Source organism: Coptis chinensis, chromosome 6, assembly GCF_015680905.1.
Source record: "Coptis chinensis isolate HL-2020 chromosome 6, ASM1568090v1, whole genome shotgun sequence".
Taxonomy (NCBI): domain Eukaryota; kingdom Viridiplantae; phylum Streptophyta; class Magnoliopsida; order Ranunculales; family Ranunculaceae; genus Coptis; species Coptis chinensis.
In genome coordinates this window covers 15,638,691-15,655,150 of record NC_141461.1, presented here as the reverse complement: position 1 = coordinate 15,655,150, position 16,460 = coordinate 15,638,691, and the positions used below count along the sequence as shown (strand labels likewise).

The 16,460-nt window shown below is 35.1% G+C and overlaps 1 protein-coding gene across 2 annotated transcripts; it reads left to right on the top strand.

Moving 5' to 3' along the window:
* Positions 1–6,057: 6,057 nt before the first annotated feature.
* LOC147491720 (WD repeat-containing protein DWA2-like) lies at positions 6,058–16,460 on the top strand. Of its 2 annotated transcripts, XR_015198487.1 has the most exons (15): positions 6,058–6,206; positions 6,287–6,370; positions 6,445–6,577; positions 6,659–6,770; positions 7,555–7,654; positions 8,524–8,651; positions 8,991–9,060; positions 13,913–14,001; positions 14,251–14,296; positions 14,750–14,823; positions 14,914–14,987; positions 15,060–15,118; positions 15,967–16,028; positions 16,140–16,224; positions 16,356–16,460. XR_015198487.1 is itself a non-coding variant. In XM_086565761.1 (14 exons), the coding sequence occupies exons 1-13, from the start codon at positions 6,156–6,158 to the stop codon at positions 16,006–16,008; spliced, it is 1,062 nt and encodes a 353-aa protein (XP_086421887.1). In that variant the 5' UTR covers positions 6,058–6,155; the 3' UTR covers positions 16,009–16,028; positions 16,140–16,460. The 2 variants fall into 2 exon arrangements, 1 of the variants encoding a protein (XP_086421887.1); XM_086565761.1 differs by having other exon boundaries at positions 16,140–16,460.

Sequence of the window (16,460 nt, the reverse complement as noted above, 5' to 3'; positions counted from 1 at the left end):
CAGATAAGTAACATAAATATGAGCTCCAAAAGGGATTGCTTGAGAAAGTGTTAACCCACTCCTTTCTTCTTTTTCCAGTGAAGGTAGATAGTATTATAATTCACTAAGAGAAAGAAACAGTAGGATGATTAGCCCGTTTCCTTTAGATAGAAGTAACAAGTGTCCACCTCATTTCTTTTTGATAGTTGAAACTTTGTTGGGAGAACCAAAACAAGGTGCAACAAGTAACATACTTGCCTATACAAAAAATACTTACCTAATATGCCTATACATTCAGACCACTTAGGCATTTACAAGAAATATTACATCTCCCAAAAATAAACTCTTCAATGCTCTGACTCCTTACAATTGAGAATAACCAACTATAGTTAAACTCTTAGACCTACCACTATTGCACTTTTACTTGGAAGATATCCTTTGTGAGCCGTCCATAAGGCTAAAAGCTTTGCTCTAAGGCTCCTCCTCTGAGACCAATTACCCTGTGACCCTCCAAACAGAGAACAGAAGAGCGTACCAGCATATATTCTATAAGCTAACTTCCAAACATCTTATATTACACAAAAAACAACAACGCAACAGGCACCATGGGTGGGTATTCTCCACCTACTTGATTTCCCAGACTGCTTTTGTGCAATCTAGTACGAAAATAGAAAACAATCTCAGATGATAAAGATTTACAGGGTACAATAGAAAACTATCTGGATCATGAATTGAACTAAACAAAATCAAGTTAATTTAATGTTGTGTAATCTACAATTGGCTTACAAGCAAGACTGCAAGACAATGTCAATGAATCAATGATTACTACGTCAAAACGTCTATGGATGTTGAAAGGAACTTACCTATCCACAGTGATTGATGACTTCTGAATAAAGATTTTTGAGCCTCAATTGATTAATGCCTGAGTCCTGATTCATGAAGCTTCTTAATAATAATAATCCGAGAGCAAGAAATATCTTAAGAAAATATAGTATGTGTCTCACTTGTCATCATGAACAGGAACTCCCCATTCTTCATCATGGTAAGCAACATAGAGAGGATCTGCACATCAAATCCAACATAAGTATGAGTCTATGACCAAAGGATAATTCATTGCCAAAAAATGTCCTGTTATGTATAAAGAACTCCACAAGTTAGTACTACTGTATCCTCCTCTCACATCCATAATCCATTACATTTCTTCATTCATTTTATTTCAAATTACAACAATAACAAAACAAAAAAAAAAAAAAAAAAAAAAAAACCAATGATCTAGATTTTTTACATCTATGAAACATAGGATTCCACACTGAGGAATTTGGAGCATCAACGAAGGCTAGCAATAGAATAGGAAGCAAATTTCATAAATTTAAGGCATCCAAAAAAGTACCAATTGGCAATGAGTAGAGTAGTTATAGGATAATACAATTTAATATAGGATGATGCAAGGCTTTAAACGCCCAGCGTGGGAATCTACATCTCATCACGAAGAGACTAATTGTAATTGTAATATATTATACACCTTATAAATATCTACTAATCTTTTACGATGTTAAAGAATCAATACTGATCAGCCCAAATCCCCATTATTATATAGTATGAATGCAAGAAATGAAAATAACGTGAAGACACAATTAGCTCAGACAATTGGCCGTGGTGGGCATGTAGGCCAAATTTTGCTGGGCATGTAGGCCAAATTTTGTTGCATAGTGGCCTAGTCAACATGTTGCAGGTAGGTCTAGGAAGTAGGAACATTAGTTCTGCTACTTTGAATGGATACTTTGAAGTTAAACAATGGCAATGGGTTGGTTAAAAGGCCGTTTTCCAACTTTTCTTTGTTTAATAAAATTCCAAACCGGAAAAGACTAAAATGTGTGGTTTTTGTATTTGAACAACAAGAATGGAAGGAATTTTTTCTGTTTATTAATGGATTATGACTCGAGATCTGCTTGATTGGGAAAGACCACAAAAGCAAACCACACATGATTGGCTATTTGGCTCCTCTTAATTCATTGCCAAAAACTGTTTTGTTATGTATAAAGAACTCCACAACTTATGTCAAATACAATTTGGCAAACAAATTAGTAGTCGACATTCTTCATACCTGAAGATTGTGATGAAACTGCATCTTTTGTCTTGACTATGGGGAGTTGTAGAAATTGAAGAAGAATCCAGTGGAACAACCTTCCCTCGAGAAATCCAAGAGCGAGAATAAAGAGACGATCGGGAGAGTTAGATCCAACGAGGTCGGATGTGGCTGTGTAAAGCAGCAGATGGTCTTTTATCACTTAGATTGTGAGAACAGGTTTGATGGAGGAGAGGTTGGGAGAGGTTGGAGGCAAATATAGGAGAAAATGAGAAAAGAGGGGGGGGGGGGGGGGTACGGTCAGACACAAACGAAGGGTTTTTTTGGGGTATGGTCAGACAAAGGAGAGAGTGACACGTAGTAAGTGGTGTTTTTGGGTGATTTGAGAAAAACGACCTCAAAAGTTCGCTACGCTCACGGATAATGCTTGATTTAGATAGTGACGCATGGCCTTTGTGAATTGTGATAGAGTTTATTAATTATTACTCGAATTTCCTAGTTGTGGACTTGTGAAATGCTTCAGATAGGCGGGTCAGGAATGAGGAACTTCTTAATCAACAATTGAGACCCTTATGAGTTATAACTGTAGGTAGTTTCTTCTATTTCTTTGTTCGTTGTATGGTTATGAATTTATTATAGGTTAGTGCAGCCCATAACCTTTTACTTGCTTTGTCGTTTACAAAAAATTGTTTTTCAATCACCCTAAAGTTTGTGATAGTAGTATAGTACATATGGTCTTAGAGCATCTCCAATGGGGTGGAAATTATACAAAGTGTAAAGTTTACACCCTAAATGTCAAAAATCTATTTCCAATGGGAGTATAGAGTCCGGGTAATAACCTATTAGTTAATAGGGGGAGTGGGGAATTCCCCATCCGGCTATTAGTTGATAAACATCTCGACAAATAAAATATTAGATGCCACTTAAAGTAATGTTTGATCCGTTGTAACTCATACGTCATTTAAAGTAACATCCCATATAAATTCAAACGCATACGTCACTTAAAGTGACGTTCATGGGTTTTTCTCGGTTTCATCTCTTAAAATCACGAATTTCAACCTATTAAATCACTATAAATCAATTTTATATCCATTCTTTTTCATTATACTTCACTGTCATACTCTTAAGATTCATTATTCTTTTTTCTTGTCAATAGATTCTCAACATCAAGACGAAATTTCTACAACACCCGCCAATAGGGGAAAAAACGCTTATCAAACTTTGTGAAAGTTTGATAACAATTAGAGAAGATGGGATTGTAGGTATGGGTCAAACTTCGGGTAATTATTAGCAACGAATAACCAATGAGTTAAAATTGTGCAATCCCGGCACTCCACGCACCTTAGAATCAATCAAAGCGTGTTGGCAAATGATTAACAAGAGTACGAGTAAATTTGTTGGTTATATGGCACAAGTGGAGAACAATCGTCTTAGTGGAACTACTATTTAAGATATGGTTAGTCAAAATTTGTATCTACAAATTTTTTTTAGATGATTGTTTAATGATATTTTTTCTTTTCACTTTTCTAACTTTTTTTTTTGTAAAATGGCACGAGGAAGGGTATTTTACCAAGAAAAAGAATGAAGTGCTTTTGTTTATGACCATTAATATCTTATCTTAAAAGACACTCCAAAATGGTATAGGTCAATGGAAACAAAGACAAAACTTACCTATATTTCCACAAACAAATCAACCAAATAAAGAATGAAAATAAACAAAAATTAACATTAACTCCCCAAAAAAGATTAATTGGGTGCACTTGTTAAACAAATCATCATATTTTTTGACATAATTATCCAAACATTTAAAAAAAATGAGTGATAATCGTATGGATTTTTTTCTCCAAACATAATCATTCAAGCATAAGTCAATAGATAGATAATCATATGGATATTTTTCTCCATTTAAAATCAATGTAAACTAAAGTAATAAAAAAAAAAATGAAATTTTTAAGTAAAGAGAGTGAAGGGATTGAAAATGACGATGGTGAATTTTTTGGGCACCCAACTTTTTTTAGAGCGTTAGTTTTTTTTTTTTTTTTTTTTTTTTTTTTATTTTTTTTTATTATTATTTTTTTGTTTAGTTTGTTTGTGGAAATATAGACAAGATTTTTGTTATTTATTTGTTACTATTTCGGGTGTTAGTTATTTAATTGGGTAAGTTATTAGTTATTTTTTTTTATTATTGGAAAGATAAATATAATTTGTATGCCACGTAAGATATGGAGTTATTGTTGCCATCGAACTGTTGCTACCATGGGCATACAAGTTAACCTGAAAGTTGAAAAGCCCGATGATGTCATTGCGCAACATGTCAATATGGGTCTTTGGATCAACATAAAAAAATGACAATAAATAATTTTTTTCGGCCTTTTTTCTTCCATTTGGAATATTGCGATGTGTAAGCTAGATTGGCAAACTTCAAATCTAAATGTTTTTTCAACTTTCCTCATGTTCTCCGGTGACTTGTACTAAGCTTTTGCCTCCATCACATACACCCAAAAAGATCCTTCTCTCCAAAACACATGATGATTTTTCATTGTTTCATAAGTCCTATCAAACATAAACAAACTATTTAATAAAGACAAAATATCTTTTGAAATAAATAACAAAATGTTTGAGAGGGAAATTTTACACGTATTTCTTCTCTAGAGCGGTGAGAAAACACAACACTAAATCTGAATACCTTTTCCCACTCCCCACTAGTAGGCTAACGAGTAATCTTCTTAGAGTTTTGAAATTGCTTAATTTGTTTCCTCCTAAAATAAAAATTAATAAGATCAAAAAATAATAATTAACAGACACTTTAAAAACTAGAGTTGGAAAGAGAAACAAGTTATTAAGATACATACCAAAATCACCCATGAATACATTAACAAACTTTGGAGACTCGTATTTTCTGTCACCAACTAAAAAATTATATTTGAAGCCATATTTCCTTTTTCACAAAAAAAAAAAAAAAAACTCAGGTTTCTGTTAGTATGTCGATCCCAAACAACATCTTTTTTACGATCAGTATCATTTTCTCCGTGAAGCACACACGTCCATCACTTTCATATGAAATAAAAAGAATTTTGAATTTGTTATTCACTAAGTCCTCCAAAGTACACTCATAGCCTTCAACGGCTACTAAGCCTTTGTCATAGTCCATATAATAAAGTTGTGCCATCAGAGAGCAAGATGAGAATTGTAGTAAGTTCTTGTGGTAAGATTTTCTCAAACTAAGGTATTCCGAAGTAGGAAGTTGATAGATGCTTATCTGCTCCCACAATTCAGCTTAATTATCATTGTCAGTAAGAAGCATCTTGTCTTTCATGCCTTTAGCGAAATCACCATTAGTTGGTCACTTCCCACGCACACAAAGTTGAAAAGACAATTTGAGTAATTCCATTATACACACTTAAAACTCCAACAATATAAATAGAGTAAAAGTATAAGTAAATAGGGGCGGAAACAACAGGGGATGCAATCTAAAATTTGCAAGAAAGTCTAGATCCATTTTTTATTACCATATGTTTTAATTCCAAAGTTTGTTTTACATGGGCAGTTTCTTCTTTTACTAATTTTTGATCAAGCCACGCATGCTACTTATATTTTTATGCAATTAAGAACAATTGTACAAAGTCATCATAAAAAACAAAATAGTAGTTGAATTATGGAAACTCCGCGATGTACAATAGGTTTACTCAAAAAGATTTATTGAAAAGAGAAGTAGCTAGATGGGATTGTCTTATGTTCTTAGACATAAAAACCAAAAAGGATGTTATGTTCTTAGACATGAGGTGAGAATGCATGTAGTCTTGGAGATTTTTTCCTATATTATGTTTCATCTATTGTAAATTTACATTTCGTTTTTTGTCTTGTAATGTAGGCTTTCTTATTATATGTATCAAACTATCAATGACACGGGGAGTCTAAATATATTTTTTGTTTCTAACAAGTGATTGTTTTTATTTTCTTTGTCGTGTAAGAAGAAAAAGGAATGGGCCGTGGATCCTTTTGGGCTTTTCGATTATTGGGCCCGTAATAACTAATATTCTTTCGTTTCACAGGGCTCTCGAGTTCAACTCTGGAGAGTGTGACAGAAACGATGCAAGGAGGAGGAGCACAGACAGGAATCGGGTACGGCCTCAAATACCAGGTAATATAATATAATATAACAAGAACAACACTGTGAATGATTACTCATGATCTAATTTAATTTGTGTGCAAATGTGAAAGGCGAGATGCATTGCAGATGTGAAAGCAGAAACAGATCAGACCACTTTCATTGCTGGCACTCTCAGTCTCAAAGAAGAAAACGAGGTTGCCCCTCTATTCTCTCTCTCTCTCTCTCTCTCTCTCAATCAATTGTTAATGTTAATTATTAAAATATTCAGGTTCATTTGATCAAACTTTCTTCATCGGGTACTGAACTTATTTGCGAGGGATTGTTTTCACATCCGAATGAGATTTGGGATTTAGCATCTTGTCCTTTCGATGCACGTCTTTTCTCTACTGTCTTCTCAACTGGTAATGAATTGGACTTTTATCAATGCCATTGTTTAGCTAGTGTAATCATTTTACGGTGCTGAATGTTGTTTGGAAACGAAGGTGAATCTTATGGAGCAGCTGTTTGGAAGATACCTGAATTGTATGGTCAGTCCAATTCACCGCAACTCGAACAACTTGCTTCTCTCGACGCTCACACTGGAAAAATCAAATGGTACTTATTAATCTAGATTATGTGTTAATGACTATTATATGCCTATTGTAAGTAGATGATGCTTTTAGTGTAATGGTGTTCCTGCTTTAGCATCATGTCTCATGAGATTGTATGTGTAATGATGCTTACAGAGAGCTTAAACACCCATAGCATAATCTAAGTAATTGTTGCTTATAAACTGGGCAAAGTCTCGATGGTTTAGTAGTTGTGGAGTGACAACTAGACTGGTACGTCAGGAGTCCCCCATATTATGTGTGGAGTGCTTTCTTCTGATTTGCATAGTCCACACCAAGACAAGCAGTTCTAGGCCCTTCCAAATTACTTTTTCCTAGTTTTCCAGTTGTAGCTTCCTTCTTATTCCATTAGATGCATGTTTTTTGGTAAATTTTCCTTTATGATCATGGAACCAAATCTTATAGTCTTCATATCCCGAGTTGCTTTTATGAATGTAACCAAAATTTAGTCCCAAGGAAAGATATTGTGAGTTGCATTTATGCATTTAAGGTCAGGGCACCAGTATCTATCAATCATTTAGGACAAGCTTGTGCTTTATTTCACTGAATGTTGACAACCAAGAGATCGTAGAATCTTCAGCAGATATTAGGATGTTGAAGGTCATTAACAATTTACTTTCATCCTGAATATTTTACTTGACAACAATCACATCTCTTTCTCAAGTTATTCCCTATCACAAGGCGTTTTTCTGTACTTTGTTTGTTTAGATTCCCTGGTTTGCATTTTTTTCCATCTTTATCCCTGACTTACTTTAATTCACTCTTAATAGCATCCTATGGTGGCCATCAGGGCAGAACGACAAACTAATCAGCATCGATGAGGAAAATCTTTTCTTGTGGAGCTTAGATTCTTCAAATAAGACCGCAAAGGTGTGGTCACAAGGGAATTTTTGGAGTGATTTATATCAATTATCTATGATTATGTCCCAAGGAATGGGCAGCTGATTTTAAAAGTTTCTTATATCTCTTCTCATTTGTTACTATAACATAATGTTAACAAAATTGTTCATCATTAATTTGCGGTTAGGCCTCATGATTGTCAACTCTGTGGGAATAGCATAACTTCTGTCCCTAATAAACTTGTTTTCCATATGTCCCGGTTAGTTAGTGTACTTGGAAGTCACGGCCCTTGTTTTAGGTACTGGTTAGAAGAAGAGGGCCGTGTATTTGTTGGCATTGTTTTGCAATGACGAATAACACTTGGAAACTATATTGTGGGCTTGTATATATTGTTCTTAGTTGTGTGCAGCGTAACATATTATACACAGTCGTCTTGATGGAAACACGATTCTTTGTATATGGTAAAACATATCGGATATCCTTGAATCAGGCCTCAGTGGCAGAGTAATCCAAGATCCTACAAACTTTGTTTTTATTTGTAAATCTTGTTATAAATCAAAAAGAGTATTATGTATAATCAGGCCATGTTTATAAACTTATTTGCCTTATGCATAAGACGATCTTGTTGCAATGAGAATACTCTAAGTTTATTTATGCAACAAGATAAAAATAAATCTTGTTGCATAGGGCAAGATTCTGCCACAAGATTTATTTGGAAATCTTGTTAAAAACCACGGCAAATAAAAGTAAAAATTAGTTTTTACTTTCAACTGTTGGCTACTAACATATCGGATGGGCTGATTCTCATTTAGATTTATTTGTTTGTTTTTTTTTTGCTTTTTCATAAATTATATTATTTTTCATATATAAAAGTATAATGTGTTAAAAAAATATTGTAGGTGCAATCGAAGGAATCTGTTGGCTCGCTGCATTATTTTTCTGGTGGAGCATGGGACCCTCACGATCGTAATGGTATTGCTGCAACATCTGACTCGTCAATTCAGTTTTGGGATCTTAGGACAATGAAGTGAGCTCCTTTCTGATACTGCTTTTAAGTGTATATTTTTGTTAAAATCATTTAAACATCTCCTCTTGTTAGCTTTCTCATTTCTTGGCAAATGAAAGTTTAGGAATTAACCTTAAGAATATCTGCAGGTTTTGTCATATAAACATCTCTAACATATTCTTACCTCATCTTGGCAAATTCTCTATTACAGTTGTATCTCTTTCGGCATTTAACTATATTTTTTTTCGTCCATTCTAAAAGTGTCTTTTGTCTTGAAAATACAATATTTGCTCCTACTCACGTGATTGCGTTATTTGTGTACTGTTCATGGTATAATACATAAGTGTTAATTTTTTCCAGGAAGACAAATTCAATTGAGCATGCTCATGTGTGCAGTCTGGATTATAACAAGAAGAGACAAAGCATACTCGTGAGTGTATAGCATGCAATTTTTATGCTTTTCAAATATCAAAAGTTTTGCACTATAGCACCTACAAACATGTCAAATATATTAATATACTTATATGAGATATAATATCTCCATAAGGCACGCCGTGTCATCCAAAGTTCAAAATCTGGATACCGATGAAAATGTTGACACTTGAGATCTTGGAATCTATAGCAGATATCGAGGCTGTGTTGGTACATTATGAACTTTACAAAGGAAAATTTGGTGGTGGTGAAGTTTTACTGGGTTAAAGTATCTGACATTTGTAAAGTTTACACAAACTTTACAATGCCTGTATCTGACATTTGGCTAATATCATGTTATTTTAAGGCATTTTGTACCATCTTCTAAAATAAATCCAGCTTATAAAAGGAAATTCTTATCCCCACTAGGTGTTTTTTGATGATTCCAGTAGAAAAGTGCAACTTTGCCTGCCTTCATGAAATTACACAAATACCCATACATATTTGTCTTTGCTTACTAAAATTACCTGTTTTCCTGACATATATAAAACTCCTAGTGTCTATTAGATGAGTTTGACAGGAAACTCTATATAGAAACATATACATTTGTTTCTGGTGGACATCTAATGGGATCACAGGTTTTGTTACGCTGTGTAAATTTCAATTTTTTATAGGCGCTTTTGTAGGATTTATCAAATGAAGTTTGAGAAGAGAGGATTGAACAGAAAACTAAAAATGCGTTGTCCACCTCCTTACGGACAAGCATCTTGTCTGTTACATATGATAGCTGTACATAACTGAATTCTGTTAGGATTCTGTTTTGAGTTAGTTACTCATTTAGAATCATTAACTCACTGTTGAGTTATCTGTGATGAGTTGGCTTGATTGTTGTCTTGCCCTGTCTTCTAGAATGAGCATTAGAGTTTGTAGGAGATTCATTTGAACTTGTGTTTGAGGAGGAGTTGGTTTGAAGTAGAAGATGATGATTTGTCAGAATTACTAGAGGTGGGAATTGTAGGCAGTGAAGTTTGTGTTTCGTCATAGGAGAATCACTAGGAGGAGAACTTGTTGCAGTAGTTATAGACTTATAGGAGTGGAGGAGAGATATTGGGGTGAACTTGAGTAGATACAAGATGTAGTATTGGAAGTAGATTCTTGAGTTTTATGAAAGCAGTGAAAGAAAAGTGGTAAGAGCATTACCAATGGGTTGTGTAAATTTACACAGCCACATAGGCTCCATATAGGAGCGACATGTGTTTTTAAAAGAGATTTAAACAATGAGTTTAATGGATAAAAAAACACATGCAATAGTGAATCACTGGATCTTTTTGCAAAATGTGCAAAAATAAGTGGTGTTGGTTTCCCATTGGTTTAAAATAAATGAGAATGCAAAACTTATGGAGTCCCATTTTTGAAGTAATGGGTAGTTAAAACTAATTGAATTTAAAAATGTGTAAAACTATTTTCATTCTTAAACAATCATTTAAACATTTTTAAGTTAAAAAAGTCATTTTACACAATCCCATTGATAGAGGTTTTTTAGTCAGAATTGTGTAAATTTACACTAAAAATGTTTAACACATTCCCATTGGTGATGCTCTAAGTAGTGTCAAAAGAACATGTCTGCTAATATAAAACCTTCCAGTGACGGGATCCAAACATCTCTATTCCCTTTGTGATTTAAACACTATACCATACAAACACACAATGCTTACTTCTAAAGTGAAATTTATTTTGTGCATATGGCCTTAACCAAGGAAAACAACTGCAGCCATATGTTTTTAAGAACGACTAAAATGGTGTGTACTTAAAAAGTTTGTTTCCTATGGAGAAAATGTGACCGAGTAAAGGTGTAGGTAGTCTGTTTATGAGAAACTAAGATGTATAAAGAATTTCAAGCCAAAATTTTCTAGGAATATGGGACTGAGCTATGAGAGTTTTGCTCATGTCTACTAGGTGTCTCTGGTGTGTGAGTACATCTGTTTCGGTGCTGGATACCTGAATCAGCTAAAAGTTTATTGAATCCACAACTCGTGATCTGACACATTCTATTTTGCAGTCAAGTTGATTTTAATCAATGCTATGAAGATAGAAATGCATGAAAGAAATGTGACTTAGCATCAAGTGGATAAATCCAACAATACTTGGTAAAATCATCTACAATGGTGGTGAAGTGTTTGAAGCCACTTTTTGAGGATGCAGGAACCGTCCTCCGAAAGAAAGTTATAACTCTTGCCAATTTGGCAGTCATTACAAAATATAGGAATGATAGGAGATTAAGCGTATTCTTTAGCAAACAACTTATTCTTATTGAGAACTTGTGTATGGTTGAGATGAAGGGAGCCCCAGCCTTTGATGCCATGTGGTTGGAGAAGCTTTTGCGATCAACTGATTATGAAAGCTGAAGGAGTTGAAATGGATGTGAAGGGTTTTACGAGCCGAACAATTATTTTCTGTAACATATTTGTTGACAACAAGGTGTGTTATTTTTGGAAAATGAAAGACGTTTTGTAGTGTACAAGTACATTTAGAATTTTAGGGAAACCAAGTATGAGCCAGTGTTTGAGATGTGCAAACCTTGTCCTTTGGCAACCATGACTTGATATGTTGGATATTTTGCCATTGTATTCTGAGTGTTAAGAAAGATTAGACAGATCAAGGGTGTGATGTACTGATGTGGTGAGAAGCCTCTGTCTGCATACCAGTTTGGAGGTGAATTTGACGTTGATGCATAGTTTGCTGTAGGATAGTGTGCTGAGGCATAGTTGGATGGATCATAAGAACTGGATGCATTGTCATTGCTGTAGTTCTGGAATGGAGCATAGTTACTTGGAGTATTATCACTAGGAGATGCATAGTTTGTTGTAGGATATCTTCTTGATGCATTGTCTTGAAAACTGGCCATCAAAGCTAATTTAGTTGGTGGATTGTTGCCAAATTCCACGACTATAACAGTCTACTGCAATACACCAATTCCACTGCCAATTTCACATACTGGTCTGTTGCCATTAGCATTTCTAATTTGTTGAAAAGAACCTCTTACATTGTTTCTTCCTCTGCCACGATAGTTGCTGCCTATATTTCCTCCTCTATTTGTAACTCCCTCTATCTTAATGTGTTTTGAATGTATTTTAGAGATGTTGCAGCAAATGCATGTGATGTAGGTTCTGTGGGTGTGTTGTTTTGAACAGGATTTTTTCTCTCTTCCTGTGCTAGTTCTTCACTATAAAGGAGACTATGAAGTCATCTGGTGTTACAGGATCATTGTTTGATCTTACACGAGTAGATGTCGTAAAAGGACCATAGTCACTAGGTAGACCAGTTAGAACAAAACACGATCTTCATCACTATCTGCAGCACCAGAAAATGCCAGGCTATCTGCTAATTGGTTTAATTTATGAAGATATTGAGAGATTGTTAAATTACCTTTCTTGACATTTTGAATACAAATCTTCAGCTGAATTGTATGAGAACGAGATATTCCAGAGAATCTGTTGTCCAAAATGAACTACAATTCTTTTGATGTAGGAATTCGAACTACATAGCTGTAGATCTTGAGAGAATGTTGCACTCAACCATATAACCAAGGTCTAATCTCGTTTTATCCAATCACTAAATGCTGGATTGACTTGAGTTGTAAGAGCATGTTCAAGTTTCAAAAAATAGGTAAAAATATCGATTTACAGAGCAAATTATCTCTTGTTTGCTTCATAGGAACCAGATTTACAAGGTTTTGAAGGATCACTGATGACTTGGAGAAACTTGAACTGAATTCCATTTTTGTGTAATAGGAATTTGAGAAGATGAAGGATTCTGATTTATTGAAGATGTGTTTTTAGAAATTGCGATTTCAAAGAACTTTGTTGATTTTGAATGATTTCAAATGATTCTGATAAGTAATCAAACAAGTTTGATGATTTTCAAGTGCTTTTTATGAAGATCTATGAAAATTTAACAGAGAAACTATGAATTTGCAGAAAAAAATTTTGATTCAAAGTTTTGTGATTGATTTCTAGTGGTGAAAAGGAAGTTTCGAGAAGAAGATTGCCATTTGGCTTTTCTAGTTCTGATACCAGAATGAAGTTTGAGAAAAGAGGATTGAACTGAAAACTAAAAATGAATTGTATTGCTTATTGTCTGTGATTACAATATTCCTATTTATAGACAAACATCTTGTCTGTTGCATATGTAACCTGTGCATAATTGAATTCTGTTAGGATTCTGTTTTGAGTTAGTTACATAGTTAGAATCTTTCTCTAGCTAACTAACTGCTTAGCTGTCTGTGATGAGTTGTCTTGTTTGTTGTCTTTCCCTGGCTTCCAGAAGCTTCGAGATGATATCTACATTAAGACCAACTCTTTGTTTGTGATTCTTCATGCTATCGCATTCGCCTGGGTTACCTGTGACTTTGTACTTGCTAGCTACTACACACTCGAATGACCTGTATTAAGATCATCTTGATTGCTTTTCGGGAACCTTAATTACTCATTCATGAGTCAGAAGTACACTTCTGTTGCTAAAGGTTATTGAAGTTGTCCTACTAATCAAAAGCACCATTCAACATATTGGAGACCATGCATCTGGTCTTCCGTTTAGATGAAATGTTTTTCCATCCTTTCCTCCCAAAGATGGCATTATAGTTGCACTGTTGCAGTGAGATTATCCTGGAATTGCTCAAGATCATTTCTTTATTGCTAAAAATAGTGTAGTTTGGTTGTACTACGACACACGTATGTTTTGGAGAACTTTGAGTATCTAAGTTACAAGTTGTTTGTTTCAAAGCTGGCAGTGCCAAACTTTATTTCCGCCGCACTTATGGTAACTGGGTTTATAGCTCATTTGAAAATATAACTGAAACTACTACCGTACAGGTCACTGCTGAGGAAGAAGCAGGAATACATGTATGGGATCTTAGAATGCCAAATGCTCCTGTCAGAGATCTTCCTGGGCATGCACACTGGTACTTTGCTGTTTTACCACTGTTTGTTCAGTTGTGCTGGTGTTATTTGTCTTTTAGCCGTCCTTGTGCATGATGAGCCTACTTGTATAAACTTGTTGTATGTTTGTCATAATTGGTACTGGCATACATTGTTTTTTTTCAGATGTTCAGTTGGTTGAGTGTGGTGCTTGAGAATGTGAAATTAGTGTGTTCCTTTGTCTGTGCCTCTATCTCCTTAGTCCTTACGGATTAACTTGATCATTTTGGCAGGACGTGGACTGTTCAATTCAATCCTGAATATGATGACCTGATTTTGGTAATTTCTCTTTCCTCTCCCTCTCTCTTTTTTTCATAAAGAGGTGCTATATGCAGGTGTGAGCAAGTGTAGTTGGTAAAGTTTGTGCTAGTAATTAATGCTGACACAGGTTTGAACCTGCGAGCATTCTTTATTGCTTGAATAAGATAGAAGTTAAAAAAATAAAAAATGAAAAAAGAACCTTACAGTCTTATATTGGTTAGGTTGGTAGAAAAGAATGCGACGAGTATTCAGAGAGTTCCCAAGCATTCAGTGGCCATAGACATTAAAGTTAGTCATTTATCTTTTTTCCTTTTCTGTTACCCTCTGTGCATTCCTGCACATGCACCATTTAATTAGCATAGGTGAAGGCTAATCGGCATCTTTAAGACAAGCAAGGTGGGGGTGGGGGGTTACACAAGTCTTCATGTTTCTTGGTCATTGTCATTGTTGACAGGGTGTAATCTCTTGCAGAGTGCTGGAACAGACTCAGCGGTCAACTTATGGGTCGCTTCCACCCTCAACGGTGATGATGCATCTTCTGAAAGGTAAATTGCTTTCGCAGGAGGGCTTTGAAGATCTTGTTCTTTACGCATCAATTCCTTTAATATCCTCATTCTGTTTATCTTTTTTGGCAGTCCGGTAGAGTCACCAACTCACCAGGTAGATCCTTTGGTCCATTCCTACAATGACTATGAAGACAGCGTCTATGGTAAACCCAGCTGTCAGATATTACTTTTGTGCTTTATATCTGAATTGGGGCTGATTATAAATGTAACTGTAGGGCTTGCTTGGAGCTCTCGCCAACCTTGGATTTTCGCTTCATTGTCCTATGATGGCAGGGTATGACATACTAATCGAACAGACATAATTTTCTTCTATTGCTTGATACAAGTTGTTTACTAGAAAAAATATGAAGAATGGTATTATGGTTATCAGGTTATGCAAAAGTGACGCTTCTATAAGTGCCTCAATCATTATATCATTATATGTAGCAGTGATGCCGACTCTGCATATCCTTATTATGAGTCATGTTTCATACCATCTACATGGTTCACATGGAGTACAAATTGAGAGGTGAGGCCTGTGCAGGCAAAGTGGGTTGATGAGTGGTGTATAACCTGCAATGCACATAAACTGCAGTTTGGCATTGCCAGTGTGTTTGTGCATTTGACAATACTTACCTCAGTGACATTGGCATGAGTATGTCAGTATGTGTATCAAAATCTGCAACGGCAAATACTGAAAGTTCAGGTGTATAACCTTCAGTAGGTTCCAATGTTGTATCTGATGCGGATTACTTTATCTATTTTTATTTTTCGAAAATATTGGTGTTTTGATGTTATGTAGACACTTGGGCTTGCATTACACATTCCTGAATCCTTGGGTGGTGTGTTCTGGGGTGGGGGATGGAAATTAGCTTTGAAAATTAAACTTCTGTGGTTTATGAGGTTGGTCTGAAGAATTTTATATTTTTTTGTTGGATATGACCCCAGATATCCTAGAACAACACCTTGTGTTTTCTTCATAAAATATTTGCCAGACTTTTCTTGCATTTTTTTTCTTCTTTCAGAAACTGAATATTTAATCCTAACTAAATAATTAATCCATCCAAGTCCAATTTAAAATTTGATGAAGCATTCAAGAACTACTTGAGTGGCTGATCTTTATCTTTTTTACATGAATTACAGGTGGTTGTGGAATCAGTAAAACCGTATCTCTCAAGAAACTGACAGCTAGTGTCTCAACGAATGTAAGCTGATAAACCTACATGCTCTGCTGTAGAATCAGATTTTTCCTTTTAACATGCTCTATTGTTATTTGGGGAAATTACTAAATGGTGCTGTCTATTTGTTAATTGCAGGTCTTTGAAATTTTCGGGCTCTTGGCAAACTAGTTGGTCACTGTCAAATGGCTTCGTTTGTGGAGCAGGGGGGAACTGTGCTCAGGTCTTTCTGAGGCTTTACTCACCCTATCTAGTGTTTTATCCCAACAATTTTACTAGATATTTTTTGATGCTTCATGTAGCAAAGATACCTTCCTTAGTGTAATTGTCTATCACTCATTCGTACCAATGCAGCAAGGCACTGTGGATATTGTTGTTGTGATAAACTAGAAGCATGATTTGTAGAGGAATACAGGCAACTCACAAATGAGTTGCATACATTGCCAGTGTGCCACCCCA